Source organism: Papaver somniferum, chromosome 4, assembly GCF_003573695.1.
Source record: "Papaver somniferum cultivar HN1 chromosome 4, ASM357369v1, whole genome shotgun sequence".
Lineage (NCBI taxonomy): Eukaryota > Viridiplantae > Streptophyta > Magnoliopsida > Ranunculales > Papaveraceae > Papaver > Papaver somniferum.
The window spans coordinates 140,972,098-140,994,102 of NC_039361.1; the positions used below are offsets into that span (position 1 = coordinate 140,972,098).

The 22,005-nt window shown below is 36.2% G+C and overlaps 1 protein-coding gene and 1 pseudogene across 1 annotated transcript; one reads left to right on the forward strand and one right to left on the reverse strand.

Moving 5' to 3' along the window:
• Positions 1 to 4,607: 4,607 nt before the first annotated feature.
• LOC113271388 (pentatricopeptide repeat-containing protein At3g62890-like) lies at positions 4,608 to 7,013 on the forward strand. Its single transcript, XM_026521240.1, has one exon. The coding sequence runs from the start codon at positions 4,612 to 4,614 to the stop codon at positions 6,853 to 6,855; it is 2,244 nt and encodes a 747-aa protein (XP_026377025.1). The 5' UTR covers positions 4,608 to 4,611; the 3' UTR covers positions 6,856 to 7,013.
• Positions 7,014 to 7,052: 39 nt separating this feature from the next.
• LOC113273216 lies at positions 7,053 to 8,813 on the reverse strand (annotated as a pseudogene).
• Between the last annotated feature and the right edge of the window lie 13,192 nt (positions 8,814 to 22,005).

Sequence of the window (22,005 nt, forward strand, 5' to 3'; positions counted from 1 at the left end):
ATTTATTCAATCTATATACTTTTCTGTGTGAGACAGATTTGTTTATCAAGTCTTCGACTTTGGGTCGTAGCAACTCTTGGTTGTGGGTAAGATCAACTAAGGGAATCAAGTGCGTAGTGTCCTGTTGGGATCAGAGACGTAAGGAACGCAAATGTACCTTGAATCAGTGTGAGATTGATCAGGGTTCAACTACAGTCCAGTTCGAAGTTAATTGGTAGTAGGATAGAGTCTGTAGCGGCTTAATATAGCGTGGTGTTCAATCTGGACTAGGTCCCGGGGTTTTTCTGCATTTGCGGTTTCCCCGTTAAAATTCTGGTGTATGTGTTATTTCTTTTCCGTATTATATTTTTTTATATAATTGAAATATCACAGGTTGTGCGTTAATATCAATCAATTAGAATATCCAACCTTTGGTTGTTGATTTGCATTGATTGACACTTGAACATTGGTCTTTGGTACCATTCAAGTAAGTCCTCTTATATTCAATCGGGCTTGCAGATTTCTATTTGCTAATTGCGGATTGAATTAAGAGTTAGAGATATTAAACTCTTTGATATACTTTATTCTAGATTGAGTCTGACTGTCTAGTTGATTCTCTAGAAAGTGTATTGAAGTAAGTCCTCTCAGATTTCCAAACGAATTGTTGGGTGTGGTTGTTAGACCACCGCATTTTCACAATCAAATCAATAATCAAAAACTAAAATACAATGAAAATTCTAGTTTCCCACAAATGGTACTATCTAGTTTGATTCCATAGAAGTCTTTAAACTAGCGGACGTAAGAGACTTCGCCTAATTAGGTTACTCTCCACTCTAATATAATATTCAAAGTAATACCATTAGTCGGTTACAACAGTGACTACAAAATAAAGTGCCTGCCTCAGGATGAGTTTGTAAGAAGAACAAACTTCACTATTTTTTAGACCAAGGTAGTTTGGACACTAAGGAATTTTCATAACCAAAAATATCTAAAGATTTGCAATATATTCCCATTTTTGGTTTTGTCTAATTTCAACCAATATCCAACTGTAATATCGAAGTCCCTCTTGGATGACAACTCAATATTAGCTGGCATACAAATATACTTTACTAATATATCTATGTTGTACTTGCTGGAAAAATAAATATATACATGCGAAAATCTTAATAAAAAAATTCTCAAACATTCCGGTTTGGGATCTCACATTGAGCATCAAGGAATATCTTTGAACAATAAAATATAAGATTTGTAGACATGTTCAAATTGCTCACAATGTCAACATCTTGAACTTTCCTATTTTGCAAACCCAACTTCCATAATCACACAAACCCTAAAGTATACGTGATATCTGACATCGATTTTGCCATAAGGATCGGTCATACTATAGGTCCCCAATAGGTAGGGATCGGTTATGCGTGTTACGTGTTTTTTTTTTTTTTTTACAACTAGATTTAGGAATAAATCCATTTTCCATAAAGAAGAAATACATTGGGATCGGTCCAACTGGAGATCCCCAATAGGGATAGGTGACCACTAATCCAACTGATTTCTTTCAACTACGAAACAAGTTTCGTAAGTCTACTTCCTTACTCATATAATCATAAATAGTTTTCTAAGCATGAATGTAATGACCCGTCCCTCCACCTTATCCCCACTTAGCCACTGCGGTTATCCGGCAGTGTGAGATTTTATACGATCATCGTTGCATCAATCCAGCAACAACTTCCCGGGAGGTCACCCATCTCTGGGTTACTCCCGCCCGAGCACGCTTAGCTGCAGAGTTTTCTGCCAACTCTGGAGCCAGTTGTGATGAAAAGGCCTCGGTGTTAGGAAATGACAAACTATTACTTATATTCCATTCGACCAGCCGCTGCCAAATATCGGGGTATTACAATACCACCACCTTAAATTGGAGCCCTCCTCGACTCCAGAATATATTTTCAAGCCCAGATCTCCGACGATCCCTGCCCTTCATGAGAGAAGCACATGGAACAACCCCGTACAACGTACTTTCCCATCCTCGGCAGGTGACCCGTCGTCGGTTCTGATACCATTTGTAATGACACGTCCCTCCATCGATATTGTTCCTACTTAGACACTGCGGTTATCTGGCGGTGGGGTTTTTCTAAAGGAATCGTTGTGTCAATCCAGCAGCAACTTCCTGGGAGGTCACCCATCTCTGGATTATTCCCGCCCGAATATGCTTAACTGCAGAGTTTTCTGCTAACTCTGGAGCCAATTGGGCTGAAAAGATCTCAGTGTTAGGAAAGGACAAACCATTACTGATATTTCATTCGGCCAACCACTGCCAAATATCGGTATTACAATGAAATCAATCCTAAGCTCATTAAAGAATCTAGTAACAAGTTATAAAGATGGTGTCTATATTGCAATTACGAAGTTCAAAAGATACGCGTTATACTTCGTAATTTGACATACATAAGTTGTAAAAGAACTTGTATATTCTTGCTTGACACTTTGATCATAATAAGACGATCAAGTCTCTAATACTAGAGTTTCATGTATATAACTTCAACTTGAGAGTAATGTAGAAAGAAATAGAAACAAGTCAAATCTTGTATTACTAACCTCGAGAAAAGAATGGTGTTTTCATTGTTGTCGATACGTCTTCACATTTTTCCAGGTCTTCAGAGTAATAATTGTATGTCTCAACATTTCTAGACTTCCTAGTCTAACCTAACAAAGTTGACTCTAGTAATCTAATCTAACGACTTTGAGTTTGAAATAAAATATGACAACCAACGTTGACATATCAACACTTGGAGGGTTCAACCGAGCAATGCTTTAACAGAGTGAAACACACAAATGATTCATGGACATTCTAAACAAGAAAAACATGATTTATATCATAGGCCTTCCCTAGAGTTCAGTTAGGTTACATATCAAATTACCTAGCGAGATTACAAGAAAGAACTAAAATGATGATTTAACGAAAGTCAAATAATAAAAATATCTATAAGGTGGTCAATACCAGCATGATCTTACAGAATCGATAAAATTGTTGACCCTGTTATGTCTTGAGCATATTCCCCTAATCCTACATTAATCATTAGTATGCTTGCACATTACAAGATTTAAAAAGACCCACCCTGATTCCCCTTTTATCTAAAAGGCATATAAATTATGAATGTTAATAAAGTGTAAGATTAAAAATAAAGTGTAAGAGAGTATAACTATTACGTTGCCTCTATGTTGTCAACTAATAAGATGCGATTGAGAAAATGCAAAAACCAATAAGAACTCGTTCGAAGTTCTAAGACTCCAGCCTATGATTAACTTTGACAGGACTATCAAATCATCTAGCGAGGTGGAAGTAAAGAACTAACCGGATAATTTCAGTGCATGCCACATAAAAACATATCAAGTAAATAACGAGTACTAGCAAGATCCTAGGCAATAAGAAACATGGGGATTGTTGATCCTATTATATGCTTAAAATGTATGCTTCTGACAAACAACATTCTACATTTCCACATCATAAGATTACACAAGTTCAACATACTGATATACCCTAGTCTAAAATAAAATAATAACACTCGACTAAGGAACGATTAACTCACATGCTAAAGATTAGACATGTGCGAAAAAACTGCATAAGGAATCCCCAAACTCGATAACACTCCCCTTATAATCCCATAAGGAAAATACATATGCATGCTCGTAGCTTGTTCTGCCTTATTCTCTGTTGTACTCTAGAAGGTATTTGAGATGAAGAATCTGTAACAATTATACCAGTGTACCTGACTGTAGGCAAACATTACATACAACTAGTATGCCCAGACATACAACTCTCTATCATGGGAAAACCAAAAATTATGATTATCTTCTCCTGCAAAACATATCAAACAAAATATGAAACTAATAAAGGATAACGAAACTATTATTAATTGAAGCTTGATAGGCATAAATTAGCTAATCAGTAGCGTAAACATAAACCTATAGAACATGTAATGGTGTAAAGATACATTCTTAAGACTATAATAAGATAAGTGGCGTAACATAAATACAATCACAAACCTAAAGGGATAGAGCTAAGAAAACGAAAGAGAATACCCAAACTATCATGTACCTTGAATTGAGTTCTGGTCATCGAAATCCTGAAATACAACAGACAATTTTTGGCAAAAGCACATGATTCGTAAAATAAGAATACGTCCCATCCCCTCTTTCGTAGTTTAAAATCAATACATTTCTAGGGTTTTAGAAACAAAACTATGAATTCAATAATCGAATCAATTCATTTTATTCTCAGAAACGAAAACAAACGAAATGGAAAAAAGAAAAGAGTAGGAAACGTTTTCGATGGAAGATTTTCAACTTCTTTTGCATCTGAAAATGGAGAGATAAAAAGAGAAAAGATCATTTTCAAAAGAAGAAAATTTGAAATTAAAACACACGTATGAAAAAAAATATAAAAATCTAAAACTGGAAAAAGATGATCGCCGTGTCATCGATAGGATTGATTGGCGGTAGGCTAAACAAAATCATTAATTAAATTTTTTCTGTCAATAAATAAGGACCAAAATAAATTTCCACTAGGGACCACCTAAAATATTCGTTTCTCGAGATCTTTCCCAGGAGTTTAAACTAACTGCCCAATCGCCGCACATCATGAATGCGACCGACAGCCAGCAGGTTAATTCTTGGTTCTATCTCTCCTGGCAGAGCAGCTCCGTTGACCACTTGCCGTTTCAGTCAGGGCCTTTCAAAGCTCATCAATTTCTCATCGACGTAAGTAACACTAGCGTAGCCCACTCCTCTAATCCGACAAAAGAGAGGCTGTTTCCCCTGATGGCTTGCTTATCTCCTCCATCTACTTTCCCTCTCCAAGCTCATAATCTGGACTCAAAACCAACTGAAGAATGGTTACTATCTTCGCTCAAATCTCCAAAAACTCCAATGCAACTCAAAACATTTCATGCCCATATCATCAAAACTAATCTCACGCAAAATGATCTAATTTTTGGACAACTTTTTTTATGTTGTTCTATTTCCAATGCAATGAACTATGCCACTGATATCTTCTCAAATATTCGTAAACCAAAACTCTTCTTCTACAATGCCATGATTAAAGGCTACTCACAAAATGGGCACCATTATAAAGCCTTACAAATGTACTCCCTCATGCGCTCTCGTTCCGTTTCTTGCGATTCTTTTACATTTCCAGTTGTTTTAAGATCAGTTTCAAGTCTTAATGAAATTCAGACTGGGAAAGAGTTGCATGGGGTTGTTATGAAAATGGGTTTGTATTCAAAACTGATACTTCAAACTGCACTTATTGATATGTATTGTTCTTGCGGCTCAGCGGATTCTGCACGTTTCATATTTGATAGAATTCTTGAAAGAGATGTTATTTGCTGGAATACAATGATAGCTGGATATGTTAAATGTGGGGAGTTTAATAAAGCACGAGAGCTCTTCGATCGGAGTCCTTCGAGGAATGTATCGTCTTGGAATACTTTGGTCGATATGTATTGCAAAACAGGGGATATTGAGATTGCAAGGCAGTTTTTCGATGAGATGCCTGAAAAAGATATCATAACTTGGAATGCTATGCTCTCAGGGTATGCTAAGATTGGAGAATGTGAGTCTGCGAGGAAATTGTTTGATCAAATGGTTAAGAGAAATGTTGTTTCTTGGAATGTTTTGATTACTTGTCATGTTCATAATCGACGGTTCTTGGAAGCACTGGATTTGTTTAGAATGATGCAAGTTTCAGATGTTAAGCCGAACGAAGTCACGGTTGTATCCGTGATTCCAGCTTGTGCTCATCTAGGGGCACTTGAGCTAGGGAAGTGGATTCATGGTTATATTAACAGAAATCATATTAAGATGGATGTCTATGTTAACACTTCATTGATAGATATGTATGGTAAATGTGGAAATGTCGAAGAAGCTATAGGAGTTTTTGATAATGCAAAGGTGAAGGATACGTTTTTGTTTAACACGATGATTGAAGTCCTGGCAATGCACGGGAGAGCAGAAGTGGCATTCAGGATCTTCATGTGTATGAGAAGAGAAGGCCTAAAACCGAATGAGGTCACTTTTATTGGTCTCTTGAAAGCTTGTAGTCATGTTGGCATGGTAGATACTGGACTAAAATACTTTGAGATGATGAGAGAGGAGTTTGGTCTAACACCAAAGGTAGAGCATTTTGGGTGCATGGTTGATCTTCTAGGGCGTGCGGGGCATTTGCAGGAGGCCCATGAGCTAATAACGAAGATGCCGATGGAGCCTCATCCAGTGGTATGGGGATCATTACTTGGTGCATGTAAGATTCATGGAAATGTCGAGTTAGCAGAGGAAGTAGCACTTCGTCTTGTAGAATTGGAGCCTCAAAGTTGCGGGAATTATGTACTGTTATCAAATATATACTCCAAGGCCGGTAGGTTTAATGAGGCTGTAGAGTTAAGAAAGATGATGAAAGAAAAGGGTGTGAAAAAGCAACCTGGGTGCAGTTCGATCGAGGTAAATCATGTTGTGAGTGAATTCTTTGCAGGAGATCGAGCTCATCCCAAATGCAAAGAGATTTATGAACAACTGGATAAAATGGTTAAGAGATTGAAAGCCGAAGGATATGAACCTTGCATCTCATCTGCATTGCATGACGTGGATATGAATGAAAAAGAGCAGACACTAGTACACCACAGTGAAAAGTTGGCTGTTGCTTTTGGACTTATAAGTACCGATAATAGAACTCCGATACGGATTGTTAAGAATTTGCGTGTTTGTGACGATTGCCATATTTTTATGAAGATGGTCTCTAAGTATTATGATAGGCAGATGGTTATCAGGGACTGCAGCCGTTTTCACCATTTCAGTAATGGGTCTTGTTCATGTTCTGATTACTGGTAACTGGTATTATATCGTGCTCAACTTCAAACTATCCAGAATGACCATTTGTATATTTATTCTAATGTAATAGTATCTGAACAACGGGTAGCCGGTAGCATATTACAAAATGCGGACCCCGGTTTTTCTATGCGAATTTACCCAGTGTGTTAGGTGATTTATTGTTGGACTTGGAATGATTTTTCATCAGTAATCTTTGCAGGAGGCAGGAGAGATCTCCCTCCTTAAAATGTGAAACCTGTTGCAGTCCCTGAGAATATCTCTGTCATACAATCCCCGCATGCTCTAATATTCTTTGCCACCCTTATTGGGGAATGGAGTCTTAGACTCTTTGGAGTTGTACTGACTTATCACTATGATGACATAAAGCTTGCCTCTTCTCTTCCTCCATGGCATCGAACAAAACCTGACTAGTTTTATGGAACATATCCAAACTCCTTCAGCTTTTCCGCAACATCGTCTAACATTGAATAAATCTCCTCCGATCGCGGGTGCCTGCCATCTCCAACTACAAACTCATGAATCACATTGTTTACCTCAATCCAACTACATCCCGGAGTCTTCAAAATCCCTCTATCTTTCATGAACCTCCTCATCTTGATAACTTCTTCCCATTGACCCTTGGAAGCATAAAGATTTGACATTATAACATAATTCCCATCATTGAACGGTTCCAATTCAATAAGTCGCTCCATGGCTATCTCTGCTAACTCAACATCACCATGAGCACTACAAGCATTAAGTAATGTCCCCCACAAGACACCATTCCGTTTAATTGGCATGTTTTTCATTATCTCATAAGCTTCTTCCAAATAACCCGCCCTTCCTAGAAGATCTACCAAGCATCCGTAATGCTTGATATGAGGTTCAATCTCGAAATCCCTTGTCATTGAATTGAAATGCTCTTGACCCTTCTCTACCATTCCTGAATGTGTACAAGCTGATAATACTCCAATAAATGTTATATGATCTGGTTTTTTTCCGGTCCTGAGCATTTTCTTAAACCTCTCAAGTGCTGATTCTCCATATCCATGCATTGCTAGTCCACCGATAATCGAATTCCAAGTAGAAACGCTCCTCTCTGTTAGCTTATCGAAAACTTGGGAAGCTTTATCGACATACCCACATTTCATATACATGTCTATAAGTGCAGTAGCCAAGGTTGGATTAAGAAAAACACCATTCTTATGGATATACCCATGAACCCATTTCCCCATTTCAAAAGCTCCTAAATGAGCACAAGCAGATAAAACATTAACCAAAGTGAACTCATTTATCTCAACACCTTCAATTTGCATTCGATGAAACAAAGCAAGTCCTTCACTATACTTCTTCTGTTTCACATAACCCATGATCATCGCAGTCCACGAAACGACATTTCTTTGGCACATTCTATCAAATAGTTTTCTTGCATAATCAAGATCACCGTAATTAGAATAGAAACCAATCAAAGAAGTTTGAAAATATATATCATCGGTTTTCAAACTTGGGTTCTTGATAACAAGTGAATGAATCACTTTCCCTTGATTAAGACAAGTACAAGCTTTAATAAGAAATGGGTAGGTGAAATTATCAGGTTTAAGTTCATGACATTGCATCTGAATATACATTTGTAAGCTTTCATTACAAGTACCATTTAAGGTATAACCTCTAACCATGGTGTTGAACAAAAATGTAGTTTTTTCGCAAATTCCATCGAATACTCGATTAGCGTATTCGGTGTGGTTTGAATTTACTAATGCTTCAACAAGTTTAGAGAGTAAAAGTTTGGTTTGATGAGATGGATAGTTTTTGATGATTTGAGTGTGGATTTGTTTGTATTGCTTTACAGTAGTACATTCTTTTAGTAATTTTAGATGTTGAATTTTGGATTGATTAGTAGGGATTTCAGATGATTTGATGGATACTGGGATTTGGGTTTTCAAATTTAAAACTACGTTGGGATTCGTGTAAGAAATCATGATAAGGTAACAAAAAGATTGGAATGAAGTTCAGTTGGGCCTTAAATAATCTTGTGTCTTGGCCACACAGCCTCAGTAAAGCGTCATTGTTCAACACGCAGGCAAGTTCTGGCTTGTTTTGTTCGAATTCATTTACAGTGACGAGACTCTCCAGAGGACTCCTTGATATCCTCTGCAATCTTTCTACAACATGAGAAAACTATTACTCTCCCGTTTCTAAAAAATATGCCCGTTTATGAGTTTACTAAGAGCAGTTACTATGGACTCAACAAATCAAAGATTTGTTCATTTTGATCCCATTATGGACTCAACAAACATGAAAAATGAATGGGCAAACCAGCAAATTTATTGGTTTGTTGTGAGATGGAAGAACATGCACGCGCTTGATGGAACGTTGGGCGGTTGAGACACACTCGCTGGCGTGGGTCTCAAACTCGCCCATTATTCCATCACACGCCAGCGTCTCTGTTGAAATCTCTATGTTTTCCCAAAACCGCCAACGTACTTCATCCGATGGTTGTTACTCCTTTTTGTTTCCCTATAAATTCTCCAAACTTAAAACTCACACCTTCTTCATCTTTACCTCAAAATTTCACTATTTCATACCATCTCAATACTCATTTTTCTTTTATTTCAAACAAAACTATTCATATCAACTCAATCTACCAGAAAAAATCTCATCTCTATAAATTTCGTTCCTAAAAAATATGGCATCCTCGTTGCACCGATCACAACAACGATCAAAACAACAAACACAACAACAAAAACAACAACAAACACAACAAGATACACCACAATCACAACCAAGAAACACAAGAATTCATGGTATCAAGTATACGATGGATGAAGACGAGTTAATTTGTAGAAATTATGTATTATATACATTAGATGAAATCAATGGTATTTATCAAGAAAAAAAATTTATGAAAAGATTTTACAAAAAATTTGTGAAGAAACCGGTAACATCAATAGACGTGATACCGAAGGGTTGTCTCATCGTTTTCACACAATTTCAGCATCTGTTAGTGAATATGTAGCTTTGATCATACAAATTTGGCGCAACAAAAAAAGTGATGAAGGCGAACTGGAAGTGCAACGAAGATGTCGGGAAGAGTGGCAAAGATCCCACAAAACGAGCTTCCAACATGAAACTTATTTCACCATTTTGAGGGTGCTTAACAAGTTTAATCCATACTTACGGGAAGGTAATCAAGTGCTTGCAAAATCACCACATGGTCCAATCTCGCAGTATTTTCATAATAGTGGGCCTGCTTTCTCACCTGAAGGAACTGGATCTCCATATACCGGGTCTCCAAGTAGTCAGGAACAAAACAACTCTATTCTAAACGTTAACACCAATGTCAAGAAAAGAAGAGGAGGAGGTCAGAAAGCTGCAAAAGCAGCGAAAGACGCAACCTAACGAGCATTAGAAGGAGGTTCAAACGAGTTCAACTATGCTAAGCACAAGGCATTCGAGTTGAAGGTAGAAGCAGATAGAGTCAGGGACCGTGGAATTGCTATATAGTAACAACAAAAAAGTCGTCTTTCGTGAGAACAATACTACAGGGATTGTAAGCTAAACAAGCTACTCTCCTTGAATACTTGGTAGGTTGGGAAACCTACAATAAAATACTGCAAGTGCACAGTGTTTAAATAGCAGAACAATGGCAAGTACAGGTCGTTCCCACGAGGAGTGTAACATACTACTACTAATTAATATCGAAACTAACTAATCAACAAGATGATGTTTGAACGATTTTCAGAAATTTTGAACAAAATGAAATAATAATAATTCTAACAGTAAACAAAATGAGAGCGGGTTATTAGGATTTTCGGTTTCCACCAATTAATTATGCAAATTCTACTAGTCATTAAAAATATATTCCATGCATTTTCAAATATTGTTTCTCCGCTGTAATTTTCTTCGCTTCATGGGTAGTGATTCTAAAGCATTACCTATCAATCCTAAAGCATATCACGTCAAAGAACTTAACCAAAGCACGCCATATCAATTGAAAAGCATAAATAATCAAGAAAATCACATGAACAATAAAATACCAATCCATACGAAGAAAAAGTACTAGTCATTCAAATCATTATTGAGCATATAAATGTAGAGTTTACACAATTAAATTGGTTTCTATCTAAACCCTAACATGACTCTAGCTAGACATGGATTTCTCAAAAGCCATAAACATATTAAAATCAAACTCTAGCTAATGAAAATGAAGATTCGAAAACAAAACTTCAAAACCCTTCTCTACTTACGGCCCTGTGGCCGGGCTCTCCTTTCAAATAGTCGACATCCCTTCTTATAACCTTCCCTTTCTTTTATTTCATTAATCAAAGAATCAAAATAAATTATTCTATGAAAATATCTTGCATGCAAGTTGATGTCGTCATCAGTATCTTTCCCCAAATAGTATTTCCACCCCGTTCTTCCAATGAAATAATAATCTCTCCTTATTTCCAAAATCTCCCAAATGAAGAAAGAGTTACTTTATTTTCAAAATAATTTCACGTGTAAATATTCCTCAATTAATTCTTCACATTGGCAAATAAATTATCTTTCCCGGTGGAATATATTTGTAATAAAGTAAGAAAGATAAAATACTCCCATTTTCATTTTGCATGTGCCAACCCCACTTTGATTTCAATTCATTTGTTGCGTTTGTGCCTCGCCTATGAAACAATTTTATGCTGCTGATATATATGGAGATACCAGGCCAGCTACATTTTGTCATTTTTTTCATTGTGGTTGCTGATATATGAAAATACCAGGCCAAACCCATTTCATCATTGTGGTTGCTGATACATGGAAATACCAGGCCAACCCAGCTGCTGATACATGGAAATACCAGGCCAGCATAATAAGGTTGCTGATATATAGAAATTCCAGGCCAGCATAATTGATCATTGTGGTTGCTGATACATGGAAATACCAGGCCAAACAGATTTTATCATTGTGGTTGCTGATATATGGAAGTACCAGGCCAACCACATTTTTCCATTTTCGTCGCAAACACCATTAAGTCTCACATTTTGATGTTTATTCGCTGGATGATCGAATTCACTTGTACTTTCTACTAAAGCACTAAAATAGTATTAGTAACTAAAATATTGTATCATAACTAATATAAATATGGGTATAAAATGTAGCATATACATGCTTATCAATACTTCAACAATGAGTGCAAGACAACTTACTGTATGGACTAAGGAAATGGATAAGGCCGAACAACAACAAGTCCCTCAACAAACTGGCCAGTATGAGAATGTGGAAGACGACGAAGATGATGCCTCGGAAGAAAAAGAAGATGAATACAGTCTTAATAACTGATTTTAATTCTTGTTTAGCAGTTAAGTTTAATTTAATTGTACTCGTTTATTTAAAATTACTTTTAATATAATAGCCTTAATTTTAATTTTAGGTGGAGTCGTCTAAACAAACAACTTTAAATTAAGTAACACATTAATTAAAATAAACAACAATAAATTGAAAATAACATCTATATGCCTCTTCCTCGCCCCCGCGCATCGTCTCTTGCTCCTTTTAAATCCCAAAGGTGCTTAATTAGATCTTGTCTTAGTTGTGCATAGATTCCCCGATTTTGGAGTATGTCAGTGGCAAGTCTATATTCTCTTGACGGATGCCCATGCTCCACCACAAGATTCGGCCTCAAATCTTCATCTGGAAAACTAGTCCAGGTTGGGTCACGTCTGGTTTCTTCAATGACCATGTTATGCAGAATGATATAAATCAACATAATTGTGTTCATTTCTTGAAGATCAAAAAAGCGTGTGGGCCCAGCTATGATGGAAAACTTCCTTTTCAGTATGCCAAAAATGTGTTCAACATCCTTTATGCATTTCATTTGTTGGGTGTTAAAGTACTTCATATCCTTCGAAGTCGTCGGTCCAAAACCTACCTAACTATAAGCTTGAACCATAGTTGACCATTCAGGATAGATTCCATGTGCTAGATAACAACCCCGAGTGTAGTGATGACCGCCGATGGTGAAATTACAGTGCAACACAGTCGCATTCTTAAGATCATCAAACAATGGTGATGTATACAAAATGTTGAGATCGTTATTTGAACCCGGAAGTCCAAAAAAAGTATGCCAAAACCAACAATCATAAGTAGCTGAAACTTCCAAAATTACAGTTGGTTTTAGATGATGACCCTTATATTGGCCTGACCATTCAACCGGACACGCATGCCACGTCCAGTGCATGCAGTCAAGACTACCTTGCATTCTTGGAAAACCCCTCGCGGTGTTTTCTGCAGTTATTCTTTGAACATCTTCCTGAGTAGTCTTTCTTAAAAAGGTTGAACCAAAATGCTCGACTATTGTTTCGCAAAAAAATTTGAGATACCTAAAGGCGGTTGTTTTTCCAATACGTATGTAATCATCCGTGGAATCTGCTGGTACCCGGTAACATAATATACGGAGGGACGCAATGACATTTTGTTCGGGACTAAAGCCTCATACATGTCCTGCATCATACTGATAATTAAATAAAGGTTGTACATGACAAAGCTTGGCAATAATCCTTTGCGCCAAGTTGTGTCCCATGCGGAATCGTCGCTGAAAATCCTCATCGGAATAGACACAATCATGATTAAAATAATCATGCATCACCTTGTCGTGGTGAAAATTTCGATCTCGCCACGTCTATCTTCTAGTCGTGACTTCATATGGCTCTAAAGGCTTTGGTATGATCCTGATTTGTAATTGCAACATAAAATTTTACCTTATTCTATCTTGAATTGCATCTTCATCCATTTGACGCAAAAACTCCATACAAATTTTTCCTCTTCTTCATACAACTTTTCATCCGATATCTTCCTCAGAAGAATCAAAATCAGGATTCTTTGAAAATCGAAAGCAATTGAAATTAAGAAAATATTGATCGGATGAAAGATTGTTGTGAATTTGTGAGATCAAACCCGAGTTGTATTTATGGAGGTATAACTAGCCGTTCCGGTGACCGTTTAAAAGTAGCCGTTGGCGGTCTTGGTTCAAACGCCAACGGTTCTCCTACACACTCCAGCGGTTATTCTACAAACTCCAGCGGATATTCTTCAAACGTCAGCGGCAGCACTTCGTCCTGGCGCTTGACGGTCAACCGCTCACTTCTTTTCCATAGTGCAAAACCACATTTGACCATCCACTTGGCTCAACAAAAGTTTGATTTTGTATATTTCCATAGGAATTGCCCTTATCTATTCATGGAGGGATTAGTTCTTTCTATTTTTTTTCTCTTTTAACACAAAACGGGGACCACTTCTTTTTCACTCTTTATTCTAATATCAAATGAATAGAACCAAGGACAAATTAAGAAAAAATATGAAAAAATGGCTATAATGATTAGCTTTCTTAATCTTTGTGCAAACCAAACAAGCCTATTTTTTTTAGAAATGGAGGGTGTAGAAGCTTGGAATTGATGTGAAAATGTTATTACAGAAAGAATTATAATTCATCTGAAACATACAGACTAAGGAGTATTTATATGACTTGCATGACCTGCACACGTGCATTACGTTGATAATATTCAACAAACTGACTAAATATCCTAATATACCCCCATGAGATACTACTTACACAACACAATAATAGCTTGTAACCAAGCAAAGAAAAAACTAAAAACACTACAACAACCCTCATACTGATAACTAACAATCAGTTTGAAGTGAAACTAAAACAAACACATAGCAACAAAAACTAAACATCATTTAACAACTATTTAAAAGCCTCAACAGGTCGAATTTGTAGACAAAGTGTGAGGATACAAAAGTAATAGTTGATGTAACAGATGATGAAGTAGAAAATAACAACACTAGAAGAACTATCAGCAGTAATAACAATAATTCGCAGCACCAACAAAGAACCAATAACAATGTTAGCAGTAGGGGCTCCCATCAAAATTAAACCAAAGAAGTATCGAAAATATTGAGAAACTATTAACTGCAACATCGACTTCAGTAACAACATCAAAGAAAACAAACTTTGAAAAAGTATCAAGCAACAAAAGAATGAGAAAATTCTAACAAGTAACAATAACATTCTCCAGCAGCAAGATGTCGTAGAAACAAGCTAAACACAGATATTAAATGAACTATTGAGCTGGGAGTTACGACACAATAACCAGTCAACGCAGTAAAGTATAAGCATTATTAGTAGTAGCTCAAATATTTCTCTGGTGTCCTATGTTGGTTAAGAGACTCAACTTGATTCTTGGTGTTATCTGTTGATTAAGAGACTCAACAATTGATATATATTTAGAAACTAGTTTTTAGAACAAGAATCTGTAAAGATAATGATCAACAAGTGACCAAACTAAGTATTGAAAAAGTTTTTAGGACAGTTTATAAGTTGGTGTTGAAAAAGATATTTAGAAGCTATTTTTGAAAAAACTCAGAACCAGTTTTGTAAAGATATTGTTCAATCAATGTTGTAAGGTAATGATAATTTCAAGGTATTAAGGTGTTGTAAGACATTGAAGATTGCTCAAATGCATCAGAAAAGGTTATAGGTCGCTGCGAGAGGACAAAAATATAAATATCATCACCAAGTCCTGATTGAAAAATACTAATTTGATTGGATTCAAGAAAACCAGTCACGATATTCAACAAATTTTCAAGTTCATTAATGTAGCCACGACAAGTAACTGTTTGCACTAGATTTGACAAGTTGTTGAAAGAATCAACATATTTTCGAGAGCTAAAACGAGTCTGTGTAGCATGATAGAATTAATTCCAGATTAATTCTCTTATGGATAAAGTAATCCAACGATACCATATGGATTATCGAGAAGAGAGGAGTCGTGGTGGTCCCCCAGGACCGCCCGGATCCCACGAGTAAATAGAAAGTTGGATCTATATTGGATCTCACCTCAATTGCCTTATTTATCCTCCTTAGGAGAAGTTTGGTTTCAAATCCAGGTTCGAATAGTAGGAGTAGACCATGCTAATGTGCTTTGGGTGATCCACATCTCCGGGTCAGGCGCAGATGATCACATTGAACTATCCATGTGGATGATAGCCCTCACAACCTAGGCACAACAATGCAATTATCAGGGGCATGTTATACTACTGATCTAATAGCCCGTTTTGAGGGGCCCCAGTAGGAGGCCCGCTATGCCAAAAATGAGAGAAACCCATCTCTCTCTTTCCTTTTTGTGCCCTTATGTCGCCGCACGGGACGGACATGGGGACGTAAAAAAGAGGATCATATCAACTTGTTCCGACCTAGGATAACATGCTTATAAGGTAGGTCTTATTTCGCGGTCGAAAAATGGAAGATTAGTTATATCTCCAAGCTTAGCTCAGATGCAGCTCGCTTCTCTTTGGGTGTAAAGAAGTATCAACCCAAAATACCAAACAAGCATTAGCTCTCCCTGAAAAGGAGGTGATCCAGCCACAACTCCCAGTACGGCTACCTAGTTATGACTTCAATCCAGTTGCTAGACTTGCCGTCGGCATCCCCCTCCTTGCGGTTAAGGAAATGACTTCGGGCATGACCTACCCCCATAGTGTGACAAGCGGTGTGTATAAGGTCCGAGAATGAATTCACCCGCCTTATGAGTGACCAGCAATTACTAGTGATTCTGAAATCATGCAGGTGAGTTGCAGCCTGCAATCCCAACTGAGAACTTTAGGGATTACCTCACCCTCGCATGGTCTCAACCCTTTGTCCCGGCCATTATAGCACGTGTGCCGCCCAGGGAATAAGGGGCATGATGACTTGACGCCATACTCACCTTTCTACGGCTTATCACTGTCAGTCTATTCAGGGTTCCAAACTCAATGGTGGAAACTAACGAGGATTGCACTCATTGGGGGGTTTAACCCAACACATTATGGCACGATCTGACGACAGCCATGCACCACCTGTATCCGATTTCCTGAAGGCACCCCTCTCTTTCAAGAGGATTCACGACATGTCAATTTGTCGTTGTCAAGTTGCAATGTAGCTATTGATGTCTTCTTAAATTCTTGCACACCAAATAATAAGAAATATTGTTCTATCGTAAATACAAACCCTTTATGATCAAATCCAGTGAATATATGAAACTTTAAGTTTATTGAGTTTCCTTTAATGAACAGAGCAGGTGTTTCAGATTCAATCATACTGATGTTCGAAGGGTTTCCTCTTCCATATATGAGTAAGTAGTTATTGTAATTCCGTAGTAAGCTCACTGAGTGGTGCTTTTAAGGATTTTACTATTATCTTCTAGGAAGGATTAATAGCAAGGGAATAATAGCTAACAATACAAATAAAGAAGTTAACTGATTGATTGGAGATCAAGCATCTTAAATCCTTTAATTGGGATTACTACCTTGAAGAACTTACATTGAATAAATTGACAGTAACTTATTTATTATTCCCTTTAATACATGTAACGATATGTGTAACTAGTTCTCGCTCGTAAGTCGTTTTTCAGTCTCATTAATAGGATGATTTTGTTTTCTCGTCAAAGGAAGATTCTTTTCTATTTCCTTACATTTTTTTTCTTTCCCGTTGTGTACTTTGTTTTGCAGGTTAATCAAGTCCTTTATTTTTCTTGTTTTTCGCAAATTTTTTGTGTTATCTAGGGTGTTTTGGTTCAAGAAGGCTGGTCTTATTCTTTCGGCATCAATGCCATATTTTTTCGTCGCAGTATTCAAATACAAAGTATGAAGATCTAGCAAATAGAATGGCAATTCTGCTACAAGATGACGAAGAAAATTTGAAGTTCCGGTTGATTTAGTAGAGTTAAGTATATAACAAAATGAAAAGGAGATCGGGTACCAAGTACACCACCAACATTGACAGAAATTAATACAATTTCAAGTAAATTTAAATTAAAGATCCTCGAATAATATGTGTATAGAGTTTTCTCTTATCTCTTTAACAATCAATATGTCTAGACAACAAAGCCCGTGAACCTGATTGTGTAGAAGGGTTCTTGGACGATCTCACAAATCAATATCCAAGATCAATCTAGCCATATCCGAATCAAGAGGATCCGAATTCTTCCAAGTATAAATCTTGTTATCTATCTTTCAAGATACGAATTTTACAAGAATGAGTCTCGTAATTGATCACAATTAATATGGACATACCTACTAAATTTGATTAAGTAGTACTTGTGTTGTTCCTGTTATGAATATAAATAATATAATACGAAAAAGGAAAACACACAAGACACCAGAAGTTTTGCTAACGTGGAAAACGCAACTATAGAAAAACCCTGGGACCTCGTTCAGATTTGAATACCAAACTATATTAAACCTCTACTAACACTAGCACATTATCATACTTCGAACTGGAATGTAGTTGAGGCCAAATTCCCTCCAAGAAATTCAACTGCATTTGTGATCCTTACGTCTCGTGAACCTCGCAAGATTCTACGCAATTGATTCGCTTAGCTGACATCCTTTACAGCTTAAGAGTTCCTTTAACCTAAGTGAAGATTTTTGATACTAATCTATATCTAACAGGTGAGCCTATTTAATTTCCCTTTAGATCGTTTAAATCAAGGCTTAGAAATATGTTTGCAACAGACAAAGTTAGCTACCTCAGGAATCCGAATCACTTACACTCAGTTAACTGAGAAGCCTGGATTACTAATCACCTCTCAAGAGAAATCTAAACCGACCGATAGATAAGAATTTTAGGTATATATCTTGAGGAATCACAAAGTCTGAGACGAAGAGAACTTTGCGATTTCTATCTTATTCCTGATTGGAGAAAGACGAACAATAATCAATAATAACAGGATCAGGATACACTGACTATCAAGGTAAAGATAGTCGGTCCTGGCTTCACGAATCCCTAAGTGAAGTCTTTAAGTCATAAACGTAATTATGTTTCTCAGAGGAAACCTAGGTTAATAACGGACGACTCTAGCAAGCAACTAGGATATAAAAGTGTCAAGGATTGGAATTCCCAGTTGTTTGAGTCTTTTTATATATAAACTTTCACGAATTCAATCTAAGATTACTTGAGATTCAAGCAAACACTTTCTCATTTTAGATGAAATTTGTGTTAGGAATTCATGTAAGCATTGAGAAATTTGTCCTGATATACTCAAGATACAGAAATTTTAGTAATGAATTGAGGTTCATCAATCAACCATTCTCCCATCACTCTATTGTGTATATAATGATTAGCTGCTTTAACAACCATTGAATTAAAGTTTCTGTGGATATTCAGAAATTCAACAGACTGAAACGATCCTAACAATAAAGTACATTCATCTAATTAAAATTGATCTTGTATACCAACTAGGAGATGACGTTCTTTGCATCACTAAGAATGCAGATTCATCTACCCTTCTTTTCTTGGCCTAGTTGATCTCCTCCCATACTACTAGACTCTATGCTTCCTCTGCATCCTTTATTATGGTTGGAGGGATTCTGCATCCCCTCTAATGGCCTGCCAAATTAGTTGTCACAATGCCAATACCTGCATCGTTAGTGTTTATATAATAAGAGGCATCACAGAAAAATAACATGCAGTTAGAAAGCAAAGATTCAGTTATAGGTTTCCTATGATTATTTGATATTTCACCACTATTTTGGATACTAGTGGGTGCATCAGTGTGTTGCTGCATCTCATTAACTAATTTCACGGTATGCCTGGCATTTGAATCTTTGTTCAGACTCATATTTTGCAAAATATTCACACACTTATCCCTCCAGATACATCAATTAATATACTAATGTAACATTTTTTGATCAGTAGAGAGAAAGTGCTAGCTAGAAGATCCTTACCCATTCCTTGATAGTAATTGCAGAGTTTTGATACTACAGAATACGACTCCCTATGGAACAGAATTCCACACTGAGACAACAAATCACAATGTAAAATGATATGCTCAACAGTTTACATCTCATTGATATTACACATGCTACAAGTGAAAATATGAGATGAGCTATATGTATCTACTCTAAGTTTAAACGGTAGAATGTGTTCATAACATTTCCACATAAACAACATGTATCTTAGGGATGACCGGAAAACTCCATATGGATTTATAAGTAATATCATCTAGAATACAAAACAAAACTTGCCTAATTTTTCCTAGAAAAAGAGTGGTCCAAATTTTTCTGGGGAAAAGATAAATCTACGGTCGTGGTTTGTTCAACTTAAATGTTATTATTGGTGTTTTATTAATTGGAATGTCATTAATTGCTTATGATGAATGATTTATTAATATTTCATTTCCCTTCATTAATCTAATAAATACATAATTTCATTAATAAATAATTTTACCAAAAACTATATTAAGAGAAACTATTAATGGTATCTCGTAAGTGATGGTTGTGATTGGGAATAGAAATGCATCTGACGGTCAAAATTTACTTACCATATCGCTAATGTCTCAATAACTTTGTACAATAAATATTTTATTATGTCATAATAAATATCATATTAAAAATGATTATTTGTAATTATATAAATATTCTAGATATCTGGATTGACATGGGCCTAGCATTAGTATGATCTTGACTGATTTTGCCTCCACACATTAATCCACGGGAAAATGGTTGTCTCTCCATTCTTAATTATTCTTTGTTGGATTTTGCATCCACCTTCTTAGAATCTGCAATTTGTGATATAATACCAATTAACATGCAAATACGGATGAAAGGAAACAGTAGAGGAGCTGTAAATTTTAGTTATGGCAACCCAAGTAAGAGCAGGTAAATGTAAATTCATCAATTTAAGTAACTTCAAACCAAAATTAGAGCCTTAGATCATCTGAACTTTCGCCACATATGTAATAAAGTATCTAGACCTGCATAATTTGAGCTACCGACTTAAAAGGATATGATGCCATCAAAGAATACTCATTCCCAAAGTCAAGCATAATCTTTGTACCTCTTTTAGATTCCTCTTGCTCCACCTTTCTCTTCTTATCTGCAAGGAGTCCTACGGAGGTCCTAAAAGCACCATATGATGCCATCAAAGAATACTTATTTGATGAGCATCACAGATCAAATAAGTATTCTTTGATATTTTTGATCTCAGAGTCAAACACCCATACTTTTTATAATATTGATATTTTTAGCTAATACTTAAATTTGATAACGATTATATAAGTAGACATAGTAGTGGTTGTGATGGAGTTGGGTGAGCAGGGAAGATGGCAAAAACGTTATGGTGTTATGGACAACGGTGGCGGAAAAATAAAATGCACTCATGTCCTTCAACCATAATATAGATCTTTTTTTGTTTTACCAAATCAAGTAAGTTGCATAGTCTAAAATCACTGTCATTTTTTTTCCTCATTTCAGGTAATGTTTTATTTACTTTTCTTATTTTTATATGACTTTGAATCTCAATAAAAACAAATGACTGAAGAGAAAAAATTATGGTTATTTCATTGATCATTGTATGATTTTATTTTGGATGTTCCACCGGCATTTCGATAAGCACAACTGGTAGGCGATGATATTTTTCACAATTCTTCAATGGATTATTTTATTTTCATGAAGTTCACTTCTCCGAACATGTATTTTTCATGGTTATATATAATATTATTTTTACTTTTTTTTTCTTTATGTGGTGTTAAACTTTGAAAATTGGAACCCATTTTTTTTTTTAGTCTGATCGCTTTTCTTATTCTTTTTTACTCGTACCCTCTTACATTTGTGATCTTTATTGTTTTTCCATCTTCATTTTCGGATTATTCCAAACAAAGTTCCTTAATGCTGGTGGAAATGGATATTGAGAATCATAAATCATATATCCCATACCAAATGAGAAACTCATTTTACGGTTGACTATATTTTGTTCTTTATATGAATTATAATGTGTTGTATGTTTTGCAAATCATCCATTTCATTCGTGCTCTGTCAATGTTCTCACGTTCCTAAAAGCATTCAACGTAAGGAAAACAGAAGCGAGCACAATATCACTTTCAAATGCTTTATTCTTTTGTACTACCAATCAAATAGGGGACTCGTCATCTTCGGATAACTAATTTGTTAGTGGTAATCTGCATTTCCTACTCGGTATCAAACGTATGATGCTAATTTAAGTCGTTGCATCCAAAACGTAGATACTACAAGAATAAAATAAAAAATAATAATAATAATTTCATCTGACTCCGTATAATTTAGATGCCTAAAAAGTTTAGTTTTATAATGGTCAAACAGCCACCCTGATATAATCTATGGTTCATAATTTTTCTT